Below are 23,104 nucleotides of genomic sequence, written 5' to 3'. Positions count from 1 at the left end.
CAAAGCCCTGTTATAGATCACTTTATATAATCAGATCTGTTTTATTTTCTTCAAAATCTTAAGCTAACAAGGTGTAGGCCTGTGATTTTTGCAATTTTCTTGAATAAAAGTAAGTCCCATGGCATACCCTCTCATACCCCCTCAATTCGAGTCTTGGTTTTAACTTAACAGTCCTTCACTGACATAGAGGTAGGCTATTTAAAGAGTGCATGGTGGGCGGAGGAATTGGCCAACAAATCTATGGATATAGCAGCCTATAGCCTAATTTCGTCTGTCAAACAGGTAGGCCTACCTCTTATTTCTTAAATAGGAAGAAATAGGCTCCAACACAAAGCCCTCTTGTTGTTAGTAAAATCTAATTAAAATGACAGTTGAAATGAATTATGCCTACTCGAATGTGCCTACTTTCAGCACCATAAGCTGTCAATTTTCGATTGGTTGTGCCGTGGCTGCTGCTTCAAGTTTCAGCACCACAATGTAAGTTACTCGAATCTGGCTTATTGTGAGGTCAATAACTCTGATAAATACATCATGGGCAAGAAATATATTGTTTTTATTAAAATCAATTATAGTAGTAGCAAGCTATCAAAGTTGACCTCCGGTCCTCCGGTTCATCTTCGCGCTCTCCTTCTAAATCTGAACAGAACATAGGCTATTGGATAATATAGTATTTTCTGGAATAATCAAAAAAACTTTGACTCTCCTCCTGAATTGCCACTGTAGGCTTACACAGCACACCATTGGTTAGGCAGCACAAAACAAATGTTGGATCAGCCAGAGCAGGCCGGGGCTCAAGTTTGGAATATCCATTGCAGTGTGTAATGCAGCCAAGTTTTATTTACACCATCCCAGCAGCGCAAAAGACTCAGGAAGGAAGTACATTTTCTTTTAAATATAACTTTGCTCGGTGCTTCTCCGAGCATGCACTTCGTAGCCTATAGACTATGGATAATTTGATTGAGACCACACTAAATAGCCTATAGGCTTGATATTGTGCACCCAGCAGAGAATCAGAGATGAGGGGCAATCTATAGCCTAATAAAAAACTAATTCTAAAACACTGAGAAATATACAAAAATCATCAATTACAAATTACATTACCCTCCTATGGACTAGATTAAAAAGATATTAAACCCTCCCCTTGACTGAAATGTATCAAGCATGACCCTCCCCCATTTTCCTCCAGGTACCCATTCTGTAAATGTCGATCCATCCCTTACGTCGGATTCGGCCCTCTCAAAGTGAGCGAGTGAGCACAGAGCATGATGGACCAGGAAAGAGCTTCCCAATACTCACCCTACTTTTGCCACTTGTTTCTGCAGTTCAGCGGCGCATTCAGCGAGTTGGATACCTCTACGCTGCTATACATATTTATTTGGTTTGCCATTCTATTGTTTTCCATGGAATTGGTGTGGTAATTAAATATAATTTATTTCAAATGTATCATAATTAATTTTCCAGAAATATTTTTACCAGCTCTGTGTAATCTCAAATTGAAAAAAGTGATGGAGCGCTGCTCCCCCGTGCTCCGGCAGCACTACAACCCTGGTGCTGTCTCAGTGGTGCTGTGTGTCTGTGGTGCTGTGTGTCTGTGGTGCTGTGTGTCTGTGGTGGTAGTGGCCATAGAGATATAGTGTACTGTTTCATTTTGTGATGGTAGCACAGTACTGGTGGTATTTGGTCAACAACTGATCAGATGGCTCTAGTCCTTGAGCTGCTGGCAGAGATACAGAGATGCCAGACTGATGTCATGTTTGATGCCAGGGTGTGAGTTGATTAGGTACATTTCACCATGACATCCACCACAGCCCATTTTGTCTGACCAGCAGACCTCTAGTAATTTGGTGACCTCTGTAATCTTCCGCCAACACAGTTATAGGATTATAGGGTTTTATAAACTGGGTTGTTCGAGCCCTGAATGCTGATTGCCTGACAGCCGTGGTATATCAGACCGTATAGCACAGGTATGACAAAACATTTATTTTTACGGCTCTAATTACGTTGGTAATGAGTTTATACTCGGGGGTTTGTGGTATATGGCCAATATACCATGGCTAAGGGCTGTATCCGGGCACGACGCTTTGCGCCATGCCTAAGAACAGCCCTTAGCCATGGTACAGTGGGGAAAAAAATATTTAGTCAGCCACCAATTGTGCAAGTTCTCCCACTTAAAAAGATGAGAGAGGCCTGTAATTTTCATCATAGGTACACGTCAACTATGACAGACAAATTGAGTTTTTTTTTCTCCAGAAAATCACATTGTAGGATTTTTAATGAATTTATTTGCAAATTATGGTGGAAAATAAGTATTTGGTCACCTACAAACAAGCAAGATTTCTGGCTCTCACAGACCTGTAACTTCTTCTTTAAGAGGCTCCTCTGTCCTCCACTCGTTACCTGTATTAATGGCACCTGTTTGAACTTGTTATCAGTATAAAAACACCTGTCCATAACCTCAAACAGTCACACTCCAAACTCCACTATGGCCAAGACCAAAGAGCTGTCAAAGGACACCAGAAACAAAATTGTAGACCTGCACCAGGCTGGGAAGACTGAATCTGCAATAGGTAAGCAGCTTGGTTTGAAGAAATCAACTGTGGGAGCAATTATTAGGAAATGGAAGTCATACAAGACCACTGATAATCTCCCTCGATCTGGGGCTCCACGCAAGATCTCACCCCGTGGGGTCAAAATGATCACAAGAACGGTGAGCAAAAATCCCAGAACCACACGGGGGGACCTAGTGAATGACCTGCAGAGAGCTGGGACCAAAGTAACAAAGCCTACCATCAGTAGCACACTACGCCGCCAGGGACTCAAATCCTGCAGTGCCAGACATGTCCCCCTGCTTAAGCCAGTACATGTCCAGGCCCGTCTGAAGTTTGCTAGAGTGCATTTGGATGATCCAGAAGAGGATTGGGAGAATGTCATATGGTCAGATGAAACCAAAATAGAACTTTTTGGTAAAAAGTCAACTCGTCGTGTTTGGAGGACAAAGAATGCTGAGTTGCATCCAAAGAACACCATACCTACTGTGAAGCATGGGTGTGGAAACATCATGCTTTGGGGCTGTTTTTCTGCAAAGGGACCAGGACGACTGATCCGTGTAAAGGAAAGAATGAATGGGGCCATGTATCGTGAGATTTTGAGTGAAAACCTCCTTCCATCAGCAAGGGCATTGAAGATGAAACGTGGCTGGGTCTTTCATGACAATGATCCCAAACACACCGCCCGGGCAACGAAGGAGTGGCTTCGTAAGAAGCATTTCAAGGTCCTGGAGTGGCCTAGCCAGTCTCCAGATCTCAACCCCATAGAAAATCTTTGGAGGGAGTTGAAAGTCCGTGTTGCCCAGCGACAGCCCCAAAACATCACTGCTCTAGAGGAGATCTGCATGGAGGAATGGGCCAAAATACCAGAAACAGTGTGTGAAAACCTTGTGAAGACTTACAGAAAACATTTGACCTGTGTCATTGCCAACAAAGGGTATATATGTGATTTTCTGGAATTTTTTTCTCATTTTGTCTGTCATAGTTGACGTGTACCTATGATGAAAATTACAGGCCTCTCTCATCTTTTTAAGTGGGAGAACATGCACAATTGGTGGCTGACTAAATACTTTTTTTCCCCACTGTATATTGGCCATATATCACACCCCCTTGTGCCTTATTGCGTAAATCAGTTATCTTTATCAATTTACGAAATGCACTTAGTTTACATCAACCAAATATTCACATGATCTAAATAGGTTATTTTACTGTTTGTAATTTGAAGGGGGATTTTTTTATATTCTGAATTCTCCTTTACATACATATTTAAAATACATAGATAGATATTGGGATCCTGGTTTGAAGTCACCAAACGCCAATGCCCAGAGTGAAGTGTCATTTTATATTACCCTGGGCTGTGCTGCTATTTCCACTGTCGATGGAAGGTTTAAGTTGTGTGCTGTGCCTGTTGTGCCTCTGTTTATAGTGAGTACTGGGAGTCCTCAAACTCCACCAGCCACCAGTGTGCTGCTAGCTACATCACTGATTAAATTAGCTCTTTAAAGGGGCAATCTGGGATATGAAAAACAACAAACTGGCCCCTCCACTTATTTTGGTAAACAGCTGACAGATGGGGCTGAAGAAATGTAACCACTCGCAAATTCATGGATGTAAGGACTGGCCATGCATAGATCAAAATTATAGTTTTAACCATGTTTTGATATGTGGTTTTACAATCAATGGAGTAAAACAAACTTATATTGACAGTTGAACTAAGCTCAAAAGTTATATTCTTCAAGAATTAATGGCTATATGTCATTCATGCAAAAGACCAAAAATGGATGTACCAAAACCAGTCCCTGATTGCCCCTTTAAGGAAGTAATGAGGATTACTTCCAGATCCCTGCCTGTGTGTTGAAGCGCTGTGTCCTGTCAACCTAGTCAGCCTATAAACCAAGGCCTGAGACCACACAGCCAGACAGACATAGAGACATGGAAGGGGAAACTCTGGCCCTCACTGCCTAGTAGAAATCACTTCTTTACTGCTCCTAAAGGAAGAGGCCCCTGTACAATATGGGGAAACTGGGGGGACTTTAGAAACAGAACAGTGGGAGACATAGAGAGAGAGAGAGAGAGAGAGAGAGAGAGAGAGAGAGAGAGAGAGAGAGAGAGAGAGAGAGAGAGAGAGAGAGAGAGAGAGAGAGAGAGAGAGAGAGAGAGAGAGAGAGAGAGAGAGAGAGAGAGAGAGAGAGAGAGAGAGAGAGAGAGAGAGAGGAGAGGGAGAGGGAGAGAGAGAGAGAGAGAGAGAGAGAGAGAATATTTATATTTGAGTTTCCATGGTCATTTCCATTGAGGCTGATGCCTATGATGTCTATGTTGGAAACCATTGGCTTGTTATGGCTAGGAATTTTAAATCCTGCAGGTCAGAATGGTGTGTGTTAATGTATCTTATGATATAATGTGACATGACTGTGATTCACGCATGAAGCAGGCTATATTTTACAGCACTGGTAACATAAATCTTACACCACAAATTTGCATTAGACCGTTTCAGTCAAAGCCTAATCAAAATCAAATCAATTAGCTAGTCAAGCTTGAGACCAGCTACTCTGGAATATGCACATATAGTTGGTCTTGTTTTACTGTAATTGGACTGTGTGTACTGTGTGTGAGAATCTGCACAAGGACCATCAGAGATACACCAGCGCCCTCCAGAGTCTAACATAGGACTTTTCACTGGAAAAGTTGCCTTGGTAGTTTAAAACTAAACCACAGTGAGTGGCTAAACAGATTCTAGAGAAGATAGTATGATGATCTCAAAAAACCCAGTCAAACCTTAATCATTAAAGAGTACCTATAACAGCTAGAATAGCCAAAGCTAGACCGATCTATGAGGGACCAATACAAATGTCCCACAACAAAAGTTTATTACTTACTCATATTTAATTGAAGCGCTTCGGACAGCTTGACACCAGATTCATTGTCAATCTCTCCTCCGTGTAGAGCTCTGTTTATATAGCTAGATGTATATTGTTACACTAGTCACATAACTGGGTGGTGGTTTGTGAAATCTGAGTGGTTTCTCTACTAGAACTTTCATTACTAGACCAATAGAAGAGACCATAAGAGAGGGGTTACGCTTTATTTTACAGCCTGGTATAAGGTCATTTAACAGACGATCTTATCCAGAGTGACTTACAGGCACAATTAGGGTTAAGTGTCTTGCTCAAGGGCACATTGACAGATTTTTCCACCTAGTCGGCTCTGGGATTTTAAGTAGCAACCTTTCGGTTACTGGCCCAACGCTCTTAACTGCTAGGCTACCTGTCACCCTATAAATGAACGGGTTTGATTCCAGAATTTTTTGTGAATTTAATTAAAAACGCATCTTGTGAAAGAGATAGCTGTTATTTTTTCATCTTACCATGACATTGGCTAGTGAAAAGACAGACATGATTTTGTTTGAAATATATTGTAAGGTAATTTTATTTTAGAGAGATAACATTTGGTTAGTGACCAACCTTTTGATTACTGGCCCAACACTCTTAACCGCTAGGCTACCTAACTATTTGGTAACAATGGATAGTTCCTGGTACTTACCTCAAATAATTCAAGTGTACAAACCTACGCTTGTCTCAATGAATCTCAAATAAACTAAAATGTAATGAATATGCTATTGTTAGGTAATTGCCATTTTAACAATTTCAAAGTAACTACCTGCTAAATACCAGGATGTAAAATAAAAGGTTGCCCAATGGGGCCCTGTTTTAGGAATAGATGTGTAAATGTAGTACACTTTTTTTCACAAGTCTTACTTTTCTCACAGAAGCTTCCGGCCCATCCAGAGGAGCAGGTGCAGGCTCCACTCACATGGTCACACAAAGCCCCATGCTGACACTGACAGTCCAGGGCACAGCCCAAACCATAGCTGCCCTCCACACACTCTGGGGGAACAGGGGAGAGACACACGGACAACATCAGACAGAGATATTACTAGCCAAAATATATACACATTTGCTGCTGTAAGGACATGCTTTTTGTCACAGCAAAAATATTGTCACAGCAAAATAATCCTGCAGCAACAGGATTTTAATGTTTAGTCCATAATTTTGCTTGATCGATGGTTAGGCTATTAGCTGGCCAAAAGTAGGCTACAAGAAAAGTAAAATACTATTAATATAACAATGTGTTAGTGTGGGTTTTCAGTGAATTTATGTAAATCACAAAGCTCATCTGCATTTCCTGTGGTAAAGGAAAATTCTCAGCAACAAAAGAGTGATCAAATTAAGATCCTACATCTGTAGAACACTTGCTTGAACCAGATCTGGTCCAAAGATGTGTTACAGTGTATTACCTAAAGATGGCAGTATTTCCAAAGAAATGTCTTACTCTGTTCACAGTGGTTTCCAGTGAAGCCAGCCTCACACACACAGCGTCCAGTCACAGCATCACAACTCAGGGCTCGGTCTGCACACTGGCACCTGCTGGAGCATCCAGAGCCCCAGGACCCCACCTCACAGGCTGTGGAGACACACACACACACACACACACACACACACACACACACACACACACACACACACACACACACACACACACAGTCGTTTTCTTTACCAACCTGTGTGTGTGTGTGTGTGTGTGTGTGTGTGTGTGTGTGTGTGTGTGTGTGTGTGTGTGTGTGTGTGTGTGTGTGTGTGTGTGTGTGTGTGTGTGTGTGTGCATCTGCCTGTGTGTATGTGTGATAGTGGTGCTTACGCTTAGTGCAGTTGTGTCCTGTTCGGCCCGGGGGACAGGTGCAGTGTCCGGTGACAGGGTCACAGCTGGCATCAGGGTGACAGACACAGGTACTCACACAGCCTGGCCCATAGGACCCTGTTGGACACACTGTTGAGCAGAGGAATAGTCAGGGTGAAATATAACACAGTATATCATAAGGTATTTCTCCCTCGCAGTCTCTCTCTTTCCTTTCGCCCTTACTTTAGCAAGACTGAAGGCTATTGTCGTTTATTTGTTTCACTCACCAGTCTGGCAGAGTTGTCCTGTGTACCCAGGGCTGCAGTTACAGACTCCTGTCTGCTTGTTGCAGGAAGCTCCGTTATCACACGCTCTACATAGGAACTGGCACTTCAACCCCCATAATCCCTCTGGGCAGTCTACGGGGGGAGGAAAAACTCAGGCCTATAGCTATTGACCAGTTATAGACCAGTTTTGGTGGTCAGGTCATTTGGTCAGGATAAACCCTAATTGAGATGTATGACCATCAAGACCACATGGTTTAACTGACTTCAGGTCAAAGGTTTAAGAGCAGATGAAGAGCAGGTCTGATTGGTGGACCGATGTCTTCAAATACTACTGTACTGTTTGAATTTAGATCCTCACCCCAGATTTGAAAAACAGTGAGGGACAATATAGAAGAAACGGCATGAGATTTAGGTGAAATATAAATACAGTATAATAATGAGTATTAATATATTTAACAGTAAATAATTGAGTTATGAAGCATTATAACTACCTTGATGACAGGCCTTTCCTGTCTTCCCAACAGGGCAGATACACTCTCCTGTCATGGGGTCACAGGGTGCTCCTCCACACACACACGTCTGGAGGCAGTTCTCCCCGAACTGACCAGCACTGCAGGCTACATGCCGATACACAGAGGATGGAATGATGGAGGGAGAGAGAGACAGAGAGAAAGGGTTACACAAACCTTTTTTAATTTCCTGTATATCTCCCTCACTGGGATCGTGTGCAGTAGCAAGGCGATCTCAAAGTGGACTGATGTTCCATGGCCCCCTCTCACAACCTCACGTCAATTCAAAGCTAAACAAAACCCTAAAGAGATGGATGATTTGTTTGCTTTAATAAAGGGACCCTCATGGAGGTCTGGACAATGCATTAGGTCTAAAATAACCCCTCCATGTTATCTTGGCCGGTCTGTAGGGAGACAGAGTTATGATTTAAACAGAACTCCTGAACGTTCTTTAATATCTCTGGACCAAAGGAGAGACTAAAGCCACTGAAACTTTCCACTGGTCTTTAGAGCAAGCTGCCAGAAGAGGAACACTTTTGAAGCCTATTGAGCAAACTAATACGCAAACATGTACGCACACGCATGCAGGCATACACACTCATACACACACACCCATTAATATTTCCACATTCATGAGGGTAAGGTCAGGAGTTGTTCCTGAATGGACCAGGAAACACTCCTGTCCCTAGCTACATGCACTGTGGTTGGGAAGTCTCCTCCATAGGGGGGTTGGCTCACCCAGCTGACACAGGTTCCCATGGAGCCCTGCAGGACACCTCCGGGTGCACTCTCCACTCCTAGGGTCACAGGTCGCCCCAACTGGACAGTTGCACTGCTGCCCACAGCCACTACCATAGAACCCTGGATCACACTCTGGAGAGAAACACACACACAGACAGACACACATGTACACACACACTACCAGTCAAAAGTTTGGACACACCTACTCATTCAAGGGTTTTTCTTTATTTTTAAATTTTTTTACATTGTAGAATAATAGTGAAGACATCAAAACTATGAAATAACACATATGGAATCATGTAGTAACCAAAAAAGTGTTAAACAAATCAAAATATATTTTACATTTGAGATTCTTCAAATAGCCACATTTTGTCTTGATGACAGCTTTGCACACTCTTGCATTCTCTCAACCAGCTTCATGAGGTAGTCACCTGGAATGCATTTCAATTAACAGGTGTGCCTTCTTAAAAGCTAATTTGTGGAATTGATTTCCTTCTTAATGCGTTTCAACCAATTAGTTGTGTGTGTGGGGGGGGGGGGCTAAAATGACTAAAATGTAAAATGTAAGAACAGCTCAAATAAGCAAAGAGAAACGTTGGAAATTTGTCCTTTGGTCTGGAGTCCAAATTGGAGATCTTTGGTTCCAACCGCCGTGTTTTTGTGAGACGCGGTGTGGGTGAACGGATGACCGCATGTGTAGTTCCCACTGTAAAGCATGAAGGAGGAGGTGTTATGGTGTGGGGGTGCTTTGCTGGTGACACTGTCTGTGATTTATTTAGAATTCAAGGCACACTTAACCAGCATGGCTACCACAGCATTCTGCAGGTGAAGCTGGTTGAGGGAATGCCAAGAGTGTGCAAAGCTGTCATCAAGGCAACGGGTGGCTATTTGAAAAATCTAAAATCTCAAATATATTTAGATTTGTTTAACACTTTTTTGGTTAATACATGATTCCATATGTGTTATTTCATAGTTTTGATGTCTTCACTATTATACCACAATGTAAAAAACAGTAAAAATAAAGAAAAACCCTTGAATGAGTAGGTGTGTCCAAACCTTTGACTGGTACTGTACATACACACAGGAGAGGAGCTTCACTATCATCCAGACAAACCATGTCATTTTTCTTTTTCAATAACCTCAATATCCGTGTACTGTATTGTCTGAGCCAGAACAGCTTACCTTGGTGACACTGAGAGCCGTGGTAGCCAGATTTACACAGACAGGTCCCGTTCTTGGGATGGCAGCTTAAGGAATGTTCCAGAACACAGTCACACTCCTCAGAGCAGCTGACACCGTGGGTCCACCTGGGACAAGCTGGAGAAGGGAAGGTACTGTCACTATAACTCTAGGATCAGGGACCAAGCTACAGAAAGGGAATTGACATCATTTTCTTAATCTGTCACTACCGCAGTGTTCCTAAAATCTGGTCCAAGAGACACACACAGGCAGTGCATGCTTTTGTTCCAGACCAGTACTAAGACACCTGATTGAACTGAACCGGTGGTTGATGTTTAGTTAATTAGTTGAATCAACTTATAACAAAAGCTTCAAGATGAGGGCTGAAGAACACTGCTGTACTACATTAAGATGTCAGTCATGGTGGCTGCTGGGTACTGTAGTGTAGATCATATGGGTACTCACGCAGGTGGCAGAAGCGCCCGTACAGCCCCGGGGCACACAGGCAGGCTCCATAGAGACGGTGGCAGCGCCCGTTGTTGGGACAGTTACACTTCCGCCTACAGTGTTTCCCAAAGTATCCTTGTGGGCAACCTGTCAACATGTCAACAAGACACAGAAGAGTTGCACATGTGGTTAGACCAGATTTTGCTCTTCCAGTATGTATACAGTAGCCTGGTCCCCGATCTGTTTGTGCTGTCTTGCAAACTCCTATGGTCATTACCATATTGCCGAGACAGCACACACAGATCTGGCACCAGGCTATGTCTACAGGGCAGAGCCAGTTCCTAACCTTATGGGTGGTGAAATGAACAGGGTCAGCTAAATAGGATTAGCCACTTAAGGCAAGGAGACTGGTCTGCTTCTGGACTTGGATGTGGGGGAGCTGTGACATGGAGTGACATAAAACCATGCAGTGGGGAGGAGATGAGAGGAGTGGTGGGCTACTGAAGTGCCAGTAATAAGGAAAACATTTGCTGTGTTTGGACCCCTGTGGGGGAGCAGTCGGCTGAGTGCTGGGGTGTGTGTGTGTGTATCAGTCCCTACCATCCTCACAGAGCTGGCCCTGCACCCCCGGTGGGCAAACACACCTCCCGGTCACTGGTTCACAGGAGCCCCCGTTCTGGCAACGACACAGAGTGTTACAGGACTGTCCATAGGTCCCCACAGGACAAGCTGGGAGGGAGGGAGGGAGGGAGGGAGGGAGGGAGAGGGAGAGAGAGAGAGAGAGAGAGAGAGAGAGAGAGAGAGAGAGAGAGAGAGAGAGAGAGAGAGAGAGAGAGAGAGAGAGAGAGAGAGAGAGAGAGAGAGAGAGAGAGAGAGAGAGAGAGAGAGAGAGAGAGAGAGAGAGATTGAGACATTCTAACTCTTTGCTTTTACATGATCTTCTCCACATGAGGGTCTTTCTCCACAGTATTAGCTTTTTGCGTTTCCCACATTAATCCGACACGGCTTGTATCGCAATTACCACACACAACCCAGCTGGACCTTTTAAATGGGTTCAGTCAAAGCCAGTCAACATTCCATGTCACACTTCTTGTACACAACTATTTTATGAATCTCTGAGGGAAAATATGTCAGTTAGCAATTAGTAATGTTTTTAGCCATGTGGCAATGTGGCAAGCTAGGCTAGTGCAAAATCAGTACATAACACATTCTGAGAATAGTCCTCTCTGGTTACACTGTATCCAGGCATACACAGCACTGCCTTCCCATATCTAACAAATGTTGTCATTCAAAATGCAATAGCATGTCTATATACACAGAGTGTACGTTATGAACACCTGCTCTTTCCATGACATAGGGAAGGGGATACCTAGTCAGTTGCACAACTGAATGCATTCAACCAAAATGTGTCTTCCGCAATTAACCCAACCCCTCTGAAACAGAAAGATGCGGGCGGCTGCCTTAATTGATGTCATCGGCGCCCAGTTGTTGTTGGGGGTTAACTGCCTTGCTCTCGGACAGAAATGCCGATTTTTTCCACCTTGCCGGGTCAGGAATTCGAACCAGCAACCTTTCAGCTCCTGGCCCATCGCTCTTAACCGCTAGGCTACCTGCCTTCCGCAGACTGACCAGGTGAATCCAGGTGAAAGCTATGATCCCTTTTTGATGTAACTTGTTACATTAAATCCACTTCAATCAGTGTAGATGAAGGGGAGGAGACAGGTTAAAGAAGATTTTTAAGCCTTGAGACAATTGAGACATGGATTGTGTATGTGTGCTATTCAGAGGGTGAATGGGCAATACACAATATTTAAGTGCCTTTGAATGGGGTATGGTAGTAGGTGCCAGGCGTACTGGTTTGTGTCAAGAACTGCAATGCTGCTGGGTTTTTCACACGCAACAGTTACCCATGTGTATCAAGAATGATCCACCACCCAAAGGACATCCGGCCAACTTGACACAACTGTGGGAAGCACTGGAGTCAACATGAGCCAGCATCCCTGTGGAATGCTTTTGACACCTTGTAGAGTCCATTCCCCGACGAATTGAGGCTGTTCTGAGGGGAAAAGGGGTGGAGGGGTGCAACTCAATAGTAGGAAGGTGTTCTTAATATTTTGAACACTCAGTGTATAATAACATTAATGATGGAAACATTGTAGTTGTCTTCTTCCCAAGCTAACGATTAAAACCTAATGAGATGACAAAAATGGCCATTCTCTGCTATGTTTTCAATCTTCCCCACTGGTCAGATAAAATGGACTCATCATAACCTAACTCTTCTTGGTGTGAATTTGAACACTAGCCCAAAGGAGCATGTTTAAATGTATAAAAATGACTAATCGTAATGGATTTATCCCACAATTCCACTCATAATTATATCCCTGGTTCAGGTCCAGCCCAAAGACAGTCATTAATCATGCTTGGTTGTGAAACAATGGCTTCTGGCCTCTTTCTAACCCAGTGTTTGACAGTGGACATCCCTGGCCTTGGGGCTGTATTCTTTCTGTGGGGGACTTGGCCACTCTCCAGGCCAGATCTGGGTTCAAATACCTAACCCTGAGAACTAACCAATCAAATAACTGCCTGCTCAATAATAGACTCTGAATAACACTGAAACTCTGTCAGGTGATAGATGATTTCCAATGGTTACAGTGATAATAAGAGACGATAGGGAGAGAAGAGGAGAGTGACTTACTCTCATTGCAGATTACGCCAGTCCATCCAGGTGTACATTCACAGAAGTCTCTGTCCACACCACACAGTGCTCCGTTCTCACAGTCAGCACAGCTCACACTGCAGTCATCCCCAAAGGAGTCATCTAGACACACTGATACACACACACATAGTCCTGTAAAACCATGGCATGATTTACAATTTTTGCCACATATGGTAGGTCCAATGTCTGAGACTGAGTATATGTGTGATAACATTGAGCATCAACCAGACATGTATGTAAGCACTGATTGGCTACCTATGTGGCTGACCAGGGTGAGTTCCCCTCTCTGTGCCTCTTCCTCCTCATCATCACCATAAGGTGAGTGAAGGGCTGCAGTGTACTGCAGGAGCTGAGGGGGCCGTCGGAACAGCAGATCTGGCAACCTGTGCACTTCCAGATCCTCCTCTGCGTCATCCTCCTCTTCATCGTCATCCAGGTCACTGTCGTAAAGCGCTGCATTGGGACAGGCAGGCAGGTGGAGAGGAGACACTCAGAACATTTACATTACATCTAAATATACTATACTGTATTATATTATACTATACTATAATTTACATTACATTCATCTGAATACTTAAAGTGATTGTATCATTACTACAGTCTGCTGTTAGAAAACCTCACAAATGTCTCTCAGAGTTACTTTTACACGTTTAAAAACAATGTATACAAATTCACTGTGAAATGACAGTATACTATAGTATAGTATATAGTAGTATAGTATAGCATAGCATAGTACAGTATAATATTATGATCAAATAGTACTCACGGATGCAGGCTCTCTGGTCGTGGTCCAGACGGAAGCCCAGTCTGCAGAAACACTCGTAGGTCCCCAGGGTGTTCACACAGTATTGTTCACAGACAGAACTCTCTGCCAGGCACTCATCAATGTCTGACAAGACCACAGAACAATAGGAAGTACTTTGAAGATTGAAAAGGTACTATACAAGTGTATTCTATTTACATTATCAAAACTAGTACAATGAGTTATAATACACTGTCAATGCATAATCATCTTCTCTGAGATCAATCATCAATCTTGACCGCCACTGTCAAATGGGTGGCTAAACGTGCCCCTTCATGTATATCATCATTCAAGAGTCTCTACATCAATGTGCTGTATTTCATACTAATCATACTTCACATTCAGTCACCTCTGTCTTATAAAATAATGTAAACTCAATCCAGAGTCAATTTGGATCTAGATAATGAGTGGATACTGGTCAACGTATTGTCCTCTTACCATTGCAGTCACAGCCATCTGCGTGGAGCCTGTAGCCGGCCTTGCAGCTACACTCATAGCCCCCTGGGTAGTTCTTACAGAACTGACTGCAGCACGCCTCCCCACTCTCACACTCATCACTGTCTGGGGAGATACAACAAAATATGATTGTTCATTTGGGCACGCAAGGGGAAACACATTGAAAAATAACATTTCAAGTCAAAGTAGTCCCTACCTGTTTCAGAAAAACAACAACATTGGTGCTTAATGAACAAGACCAATGTTTGATCTGTTGCTTCTATACTCATCGTAGAGACAGAGAATGACTATAACCAGGAGTTTTTCCTTACCTTATGACCTGACCAGGAAAAACTCTGGTCTCTGAGATGACCTAACAGAGAGTACCTACCCACACAGGTCTTCCTGTCCTCAGTCAGTTGGTATCCTTGGTTACAGGAGCAGAGGGGTCCATTGGTGGTGTGTTCACAGTGGTGGGAGCATCCTCCATTGTTCTTCTCACAGCTGTTCACTATCTCCATCTCAATACCTGCAAATAGGAGGATACAACCAGTGAAGTGAAGGCTGGAACCCAACAACAGTATTTGTTTGCAATAAACCAAAACATTAGCCATCTTTCACACATTAGCTTCACAAGAACATACTACAATTAGGGTCAGGGAGTTTTTCCTGATCATGTCACCTGACCAGGACAAACTCCTGACCTTAGTTATAAGCCTACGATGAGGGACACAAACTTCTTCTTGGTCAGAAAAAACTATTGGCCCTAACTTTGATGCTACGCAACGGTGATTTTGCCTGCTTTAGTTGAATTTACTGATTGTAAGTCGCTTTGGGTAAGAAGAGCATCTGCTAAAAGACTAAAATGTAAATGATCATGTGTACTCACGGTAGCACTGTTTGCCGTCAGCGCCCAACTCAAAGCCAAGGTTACACATACAGCTGAAGGAGCCCAGGGTGTTGACACAGCGATGGGCACACATGGCCTGGCCCGAGCTGCACTCATCTATGTCTACAAAGGATAGCATGATATACTGTAAGTCAATAGGGCACAGTCACATAGCACAGGTTGAGATTATATTACAGGGATCCATGGAGTAATACTTTTTTTGATATGAGGCTATGAATGAGGTTATAAATATAAGCTAGGAACAACATGACTACTTCCTTTGTTTCCGAGGGCTTCTGGTTAAGAAATTGTATTTTGTCTTGTGGGTCAGTGATCTGCTCTTGACCTTTCGTCATCGTAATGCTAAAGCACAGACCTGGTGGTGGGCTGCTCTTGATTATGAAGCATACCGCAAACACACACACAACACACACACACACACACACACACACACACACACACACACACACACACACACACACACACACACACACACACACACACACACACATACAAAGAGAGACTGTTGTGTTTAATGAAGTTGCCTGAACCCTATAGCCTTCTAGCCACCCCCATGTTATAGTAGTATCTTCTAGCCATTGAGTTAATCAGCTTAGCCCCCCACACACAGACAGCACAGCTCCAGTCATGGCCCGGGTCATAAAGCCTCAGCTCTAATGGCCCGGGACAAAGGCAACTCTCTGATGAATGCCAACTTTGTTTTGTCCAGGCGCACTGCTTTTGGAGAATAACAAACGTTTACATTAACGGAGTGTCAGTTAAACCACCGTTAAAACTCAATGTTCACATGTTGCTTTCCACGAATGTGAAAAAATTTGAGAAAGTTCATGAGATGGAGAGAGGTGATGGCTATGGTTTTTCAGTGGCCAGTTCTTAATGACGGCTTTAATGAACTAGGCTTGCTTTCTTAAGAGGGTTCAGGATGGTGGAGATTTATAGACAAGTTTGTAAAAGTCTCCTTCACTCTAGGACATTTCTGGGAAGATTGTCTGCATGTAACAGCGTATTGAAATATGAGAACGACAGTTTGTGTATGTGTGTGTGTGTGTGTGTGTGTGTGTGTGTGTGTGTGTGTGTGTGTGTGTGTGTGTGTGTGTGTGTGTGTGTGTGTGTGTGTGCATGCATGTGTGCATGTCAGTGCATTTCCATACATTCAGTACATGTGTGTGTGCTCTTACCATCACAGCCCTGGTGGTCTCTGGCCAGTGTGTACCCAGTTCTGCAGCTGCACTCTGCTTGACCGTCCACAGAACGACACAGCTGGGCACAGCCTTCATTCCTGTCCACACAGGGGTCCCTCACTGACAGACAGACAGACAGACAGACAGACAGACAGACAGACAGACAGACAGACAGACAGACAGACAGACAGACAGACAGACAGACAGACAGACAGACAGACAGACAGACAGACAGACAGACAGACAGACAGACAGACAGACAGACAGACAGACAGACAGACAGACAGACAGGGGGCAGACAGACAGGCGGCAGACAGACCAGGCCACAGTCAGCACAGCATGTGACTTTATGACCTTCATGTAACTCAGTGTCAATTCACTGAGACAGTTTTACTTAGTCATATCCTGGCCATGCGAAAACTGAAACCTGCCTCCTGTTCTTTATATGCAACTCTTTGCTATCCATTCTAACATAAAGTGACTATTGTTGTATGCTGTAGGGAAGTCAGAGCACCATATCCAATGTAGTCAGGACTCACACTCGCAGTGCTTCCCATCCATCTTCAGCTGGTAGTTCCTACGACACTCGCACTTGTAGTGGTCGTTGCCCATGTCCACACACTTGTGTTCACAGCCACCATTCTTCACCGAGCAGGAGTTCACAGCTTCATAGTTGGGACAGACAGAAAGACAGACACAAGAAATGAACAACTTCATACATGAAAGACTGACAGACTAGAGAAAAACATTTCTGTGTGCAAATGAAGTGATGTGGCAACTGTCAGGAGAGAGGTATTCGACAGCAGGGTGAGGTAGTTACAGATGTAGGATCTTAATTTGATCACTCTTTTGGAAAAGCCAACTTGTAGTGTATTTTAGTTTTAAAAAGGCTTCTAAAGTTTGTCATTTCCACTTTCACATTTCAGACTTGATTTGCCCCAATGAAAAATATATCAACCCCTACAAAAATGTACATTCATTATAATCCACATAATAATTCAAATGTAGCAAACTAGCTCAAATTAAGATCCTACATCTGTACTTTCGCTAATGTTGTCTTTGATCACCATTTGGTGAGTAAACGAGTAACCCTTCCTAGAGACCTGTCACTAAAGTATGAATCCAAAGAGGGAAGAGCTATATTGTGGGCTACAACATTGTTGGACCAGCACCGCCTTTTCACACCGCCATAATGGGAACTTGTGATTACAAAAAGCTCTAAAGACTAGAAATAGTAAAAATATGGTTGCAGGTTCCAGCTTCTCCAGTGGGTTCCCCTGGTTGGGTTCTACTGATATTTCCATCCCTGTTTATCCCTCTTATGATTTACTCCTGTGCTGAATAAGGAAGTCAGCGCTGGGCCTTCAGGGTGCCTTAAAGACAGACCTGATTACATAGACGGCCTGTAAAACCAGAGGGGGAAAATGGTTTGCTTGAACTGTGATGACTTCAGCAGACGCAATTAGTAACCCCTCTCATCCCCCTCATCCCTCCACCCCACCCACCAATCCTGAGTCTACCCACTGAGGGTTGAAGACGACAGTGAACTTTGTCTTCACTAACACTAATGCTCTCACACAAGTGATATTTTATCAGGTTTTATTGATGATAGGAATTGAAGATCACTTGTGGGAGCGGCAAACAGTGAGTGGGCATTACCTTTTTTCTACAGTTGTTATTTTTTGTCCAGTTCATGTGCCAATAAGTTGGACCTACATAAACACTAATATCCAACATTGGGAATCTAAAACCTTCTCTTGTCCTCCTTATGGAGCCTCAAGTTCTTGATGTAGAGCCCCTCACTAAAGACCAACTGGTTGTCGTGTGGTAGAGTGTCTGTGTCCTGTGTTCTCTCACGTTGGAACTGTGTGTTGGAGACACAAAACAGAGACACTTTGGTGGAGGTGTGAATCGCTATCCAGTCTCCTGGGGTTTCAAAGGCAGCACCAGATGTTAGCTTTGTTAGCTACGCAGGCGCAAACCACAAAGTACCATCATTCAACATGGCAAGAAGCAAAGCTTACTAAAGTAAATTAGGTAGTAAGTTACAGAATTGTTTGGTGAACTGTGCTTGTGTAATGAGTAACCTTGACTGAGACCTGAATAATGGAGTATTAGCTCTCAATGCCTAAACCAATACCTAGGCTTTAGCTCAGAAGGCTAACATAATATTGAGTTGTGCGGACGACCGGGATTGAATCTGGTCTCACATGGTCAATACTCACCAATGCAGGTCCTTCCGTCAGTGTGCATGCGGAAGCCATGGCTGCACTCACAGTGGTAGGAACCTGCCGTGTTCACACAGGTCTGCTGGCAGCCGCCATTCAGCTCCTCACACTCATTCACATCTACAGAGGAGACAGATGGACAGACAATCAAACCTGGGTTCAAAAAGTATTTGAAATTGTTCAAACTTTGAGCATTCGCTTGAGCCTGCATGGAGTGCCAGATGGGCAGAGTTCGCACTTTTGGTAGTATTCCATTGGTTCCCTTGAGCCAGGCAAGCTGAAAAAGGTATTCGAATGATTTCACATACTATTTGAACCCAGGTCTGCAGACAATATTCTCAGACACCCACAAAGAAAGAGTGCTGCAGAACAATGTGATGAGGTGGTGTTGAAGGAGTCAGTCGCAGGAGGGTAAATCACAGAATAACAGGCTTTAATCCGCAAAATACAGGTTTACGCAGAAATGCGTCAAACCCACTCCAGGGCACAAAACAGGCGCACTGGAAAATACAAGGCACACAGGAAAATACTCCCATCGATACAAAATACACGGGCTCCGCCGAGCTTCACTAACCTCCACAATAAACAATCACCCACACAGACAAGGAAGCAGAGGGAACACTTATACAATGACTAATGAGGGAATATGCAACTTTTCAGGGAAGTCAGGAACCAATATACACAATCAGTTAGGAAAGCAAAGGCTAACTTTTTCAAACAGAAACTTGCATCCTGTAGCACTAACTCCAAAAAGTTTTGGGACACTGTAAAGTCCATGGAGAATAAGAGCACCTCCTCCCAGCTGCCCACCGCACTGAGGCTAAGAAACACTGTCACTACCGATAAATCTACGATAATCGAAAATGTCAACAAGCATTTTGCTACAGCTGGCCATGCTTTCCACCTGGCTACCCCTACCCTGGCTACCAGTTCTGCACCCTCCGCTGCAACTTGCCCATGCCCACCCGCTTCTCCTTCACCCAAATTCAGATAGCTGATGTTCTGAAAGAGCTGCAAAATCTGGACCCCTACAAATCAGCTTGGCTAGACAATCTGGACCCTTTCTTTCTAAAATGACCCGCCGAAATTGTCGCAACCCCTATTACCAGCCTGTTCAACCTCTCTTTCGTATCATCTGAGATCCCCAGAGATTGGAAAGCTGCCGCGGTCATCCCCCTCTTCAAAGGGGGTGACACTCTAGATCCAAACTGTTACAGGCCTATATCCATCCTGCCCTGCCTTTCGAAAGTATTTGAAAGCCAAATTAACAAACAGATCACCGACCATTTCAAATCCCACCGTACCTTCTCCGCTATGCAATCTGGTTTCCGAGCTGGTCATGGGTGTACCTCAGCCACGCTCAAGGTCCTAAACGATATAATAACCGTGATCGATAGACAGTACTGTGCAGCCGTCTTCATTGACCTGGCCAAGGGTTTTGACTCTGTCAATCACCGCATTCTTATTGGCAGACTAAATAGCCTTGGTTTCTCAAATGACTGCCTCGCCTGGTTCACCAACTACTTCTCAGATAGAGTTCAATGTGTCAAATCGGAGGGCCTGTTGTCTGGACCTCTGGCAGTCTCTATGGGGGTGCCACAGGGTTCAATTCTCGGGCCGACTCTATTCTCTGTGTATATCAATGATGTCACTCTTGCTGCTGGTGACTCTCAGATCCACCTCTACGCAGACGACACCATTTTGTATACATCTGGCCCTTCATTGGACACTGTGTTAACAAACCTCCAAACGAGCTTCAATGCCATACAACACTCCTTCCGTGGCCTCCAACTGCTCTTAAACGCTAGTAAAGCTAAATGCATGCTCTTCAATCGAACGCTGCTTGCACCCGCCTGCCCGACTAGAATCACTACTCTCGGCGGGTCTGACTTAGAATATGTGGACAACTACAAATACCTAGGTGTCTGGTTAGACCGTAAACTCTCCTTCCAGACTCACATTACGCATCTCCAATCCAAAGTTAAATCTAGAATCGGCTTCCTATTTCGCAACAAAGCCTCCTTCACTCATGCTGCTAAACATGCCCTCGTAAAACGGACTATCCTACCGATCCTTGACTTCGGCGATGTCATTTACAAAATAGCTTCCAACACTCTACTCAGCAAATTGGATGTAGTCTATCACAGTGCCATCCGTTTTGTCACCAAAGCCCCATATACTACCCACCATTGTGACCTGTACGCTCTCGTTGGCTGGCCCTCACTACATATTCGTCGCCAAACCCACTGGCTCCAGGTCATCTATAAATCACTTCTAGGCAAATCCCCGCCTTATCTTAGCTCATTGGTCACCATAGCAACACCCACCCGTAGTATGCGTTACAGCAGGTATATCTCACTGGTCATCCCCAAAGCCAACACCACCTTTGGTCGCCATTCCTTCCAGTTCTCTGCTGCAAATGACTGGAATGAACTGCAAAAATCTCTGAAGCTGGAGACACTTATCTCCCTCACTATTTTTAAGCATCAGTTGTCAGAGCAGCCTACCGATCACTGCACCTGTACACAGCCCATCTGTAATTAGCCCACCTGTAACGCTCTGGCTCCGGGACTTTGTATTTTGAGCCAGGGTGTGTTCGTTTTGGTTGTGTTTTGTTTGGTTGGGTTGTCATTGGTTGTGTTTTCCTTGTTTGGTCAAATGACTCCCAATCGGAGGTAACGAGTGTCAGCTGTCGGCTCGTTATCTCTGATTGGGAGCCATATTTAAACTGTCTGTGTTCACCTTGTGTTGGTGGGTTTTTGTTCCTTTACGGTCATTGTTACTGTGGACTTTACGAATCGTCTATTGTTTTGGTTTTTGCACTTTAATATAATAAAGTCAATCATGTTCGCTCAACACGCTGCGTATTGGTCTACTCCTTTTGAAGACGATCGTGACAGAAAAACCCACCCTACAACGACCAAGCAGCGTGTCCAGACGGAGGCAGACTGGACATGGGAGGAAGCGCCGGGAAAGGAGATAGAGAGGCTGGCGATGGCCCAGGTGGGCAAAGTGTGGTCCTGGGAGGACATGCTCGGGGGCAAGGGACCTTGGGGTAGGATCAAGGCCCTGGCGAGAGAGGAGCAGCGGCGTCAGCAGTGCCATCGTCGGACGGAGGAGAGGCACCCCCAATAATTTTTTAGGGGGGGGCACACGGCATGGGCGACTGGGCAGCAGGAGGCTGCCACAGGGCGAAATAGGAGAAGAGGAGAGAAGGCCACCGGGTTACGGGAGCCATTGGCGAGAGGAGGGAAGGAAGTCGTAGAGGCACGGCGAGAGGGACTGAGGTGGATTGCCAGTCCGGTCCGGCCCGTTCCTGATCCCCGTTTAAAGCCAGTGGTGTGTGTTCCCAGTACGGTCCGGCCTGTCCCTGCTCCACGCACCAAACCTACGGTGTGCGTCGCCAGCCCTGCCCGGCCCGTTCCTGCTCCTCGCACCAAGTCTACGGTGTGTGTCGACAGCCCTGCCCGGCCTGTTCCTGCTCCACGCACCAAGTCTACGGTGTGCGTCGACAGCCCTGCCCGGCCTGTTCCTGCTCCACGCACCAAGTCTACGGTGTGCGTCGACAGCCCTGCCCGGCCTGTTCCTGCTCCACGCACAAAGCCTACGGTGTGCGTCGCCAGCCCAGCCCGGCCTGTTCCTGCTCCACGCACAAAGCCTACGGTGTGCGTCGCCAGCCCAGCCCGGCCTGTTCCTGCTCCACGCACAAAGCCTACGGTGTGCGTCGCCAGCCCAGCCCGGCCTGTTCCTGCTCCACGCACAAAGCCTACGGTGTGCGTCGACAGCCCAGCCCGGCCTGTTCCTGCTCCACGCACCAAGTCTACGGTGTGCGTCGCCAGCCCTGCCCGGCCTGTTCCTGCTCCACGCACCAAACCTACGGTGTGCGTCGCCAGCCCAGCCCGGCCTGTCCCTGCTCCACGCACAGAGCCTACGGGGTGCGTCGCCAGCCCGACCCGGCCTGTTCCTGCCACTCGCACCAAACCAGGGGTGCGAGTCGCCAGCCTGGTCCAACCCATTCCTGCTACTCGCACCAAGCCAGGGGTGCGAGTCGTCAGCTTGGTCCAGCCCGTTCCTGCAACTCGCACCAAACCAGGGATGCGAGTCGTCGGCCTGGTCCAGCCCGTTCCTGCTACTCGCACCAAGCCAAGGGTGCGAGTCGTCAGCCTGGTCCAGCCTGTTCCTGCTACTCGCACCAAGCCAAGGGTGCGAGTCGTCAGCCTGGTCCAGCCCATTCCTGCTACTCGCACCAAGCCAGGGATGCGAGTCGTCAGCCTGGTGAGGTCCGTTCCGGCTCCACGCACCAAGCCTAGGGTACGTATCGTCAGCCAGGTCCGGTCCGTTCCTGCCTCACGCGCTAAGCCAGGGGTGCGCGTCGTCAGTCCTGATCCAGCCAGCTGGGTCAGATCGGATCGGGGCCATTACGGGGGGATTGAAGTAGGGTGGTGGTCA

The 23,104-nt window shown here is 45.4% G+C and overlaps 1 protein-coding gene across 1 annotated transcript in view; it reads right to left on the bottom strand.

Moving 5' to 3' along the window:
* Window positions 1–23,104, bottom strand: part of LOC311101914 (uncharacterized protein) — a gene marked incomplete at its 5' end in the record, with an annotated part of 95,681 nt that overhangs the window by 26,325 nt on the left and 46,252 nt on the right. Inside the window, 18 exon segments of the mRNA XM_084143157.1 lie at window positions 6,302–6,430; window positions 6,876–7,007; window positions 7,242–7,370; window positions 7,508–7,639; window positions 7,999–8,124; window positions 8,755–8,889; window positions 9,940–10,074; window positions 10,402–10,530; window positions 10,984–11,112; window positions 13,079–13,210; window positions 13,355–13,552; window positions 13,866–13,988; window positions 14,340–14,462; window positions 14,728–14,865; window positions 15,226–15,348; window positions 16,425–16,547; window positions 16,967–17,092; window positions 18,653–18,775. Of these exon segments, the coding sequence (XP_083999283.1) occupies window positions 6,302–6,430; window positions 6,876–7,007; window positions 7,242–7,370; window positions 7,508–7,639; window positions 7,999–8,124; window positions 8,755–8,889; window positions 9,940–10,074; window positions 10,402–10,530; window positions 10,984–11,112; window positions 13,079–13,210; window positions 13,355–13,552; window positions 13,866–13,988; window positions 14,340–14,462; window positions 14,728–14,865; window positions 15,226–15,348; window positions 16,425–16,547; window positions 16,967–17,092; window positions 18,653–18,775 (2,385 nt within the window).

Source organism: Coregonus lavaretus (assembly GCF_964263955.1).
Source record: "Coregonus lavaretus genome assembly, chromosome: 26".
Classification (NCBI taxonomy): Eukaryota; Metazoa; Chordata; class Actinopteri; order Salmoniformes; family Salmonidae; genus Coregonus; species Coregonus lavaretus.
The sequence above is the reverse complement of the archived record's forward strand: the minus strand, read 5'-3'. Positions and strand labels throughout refer to the sequence as shown.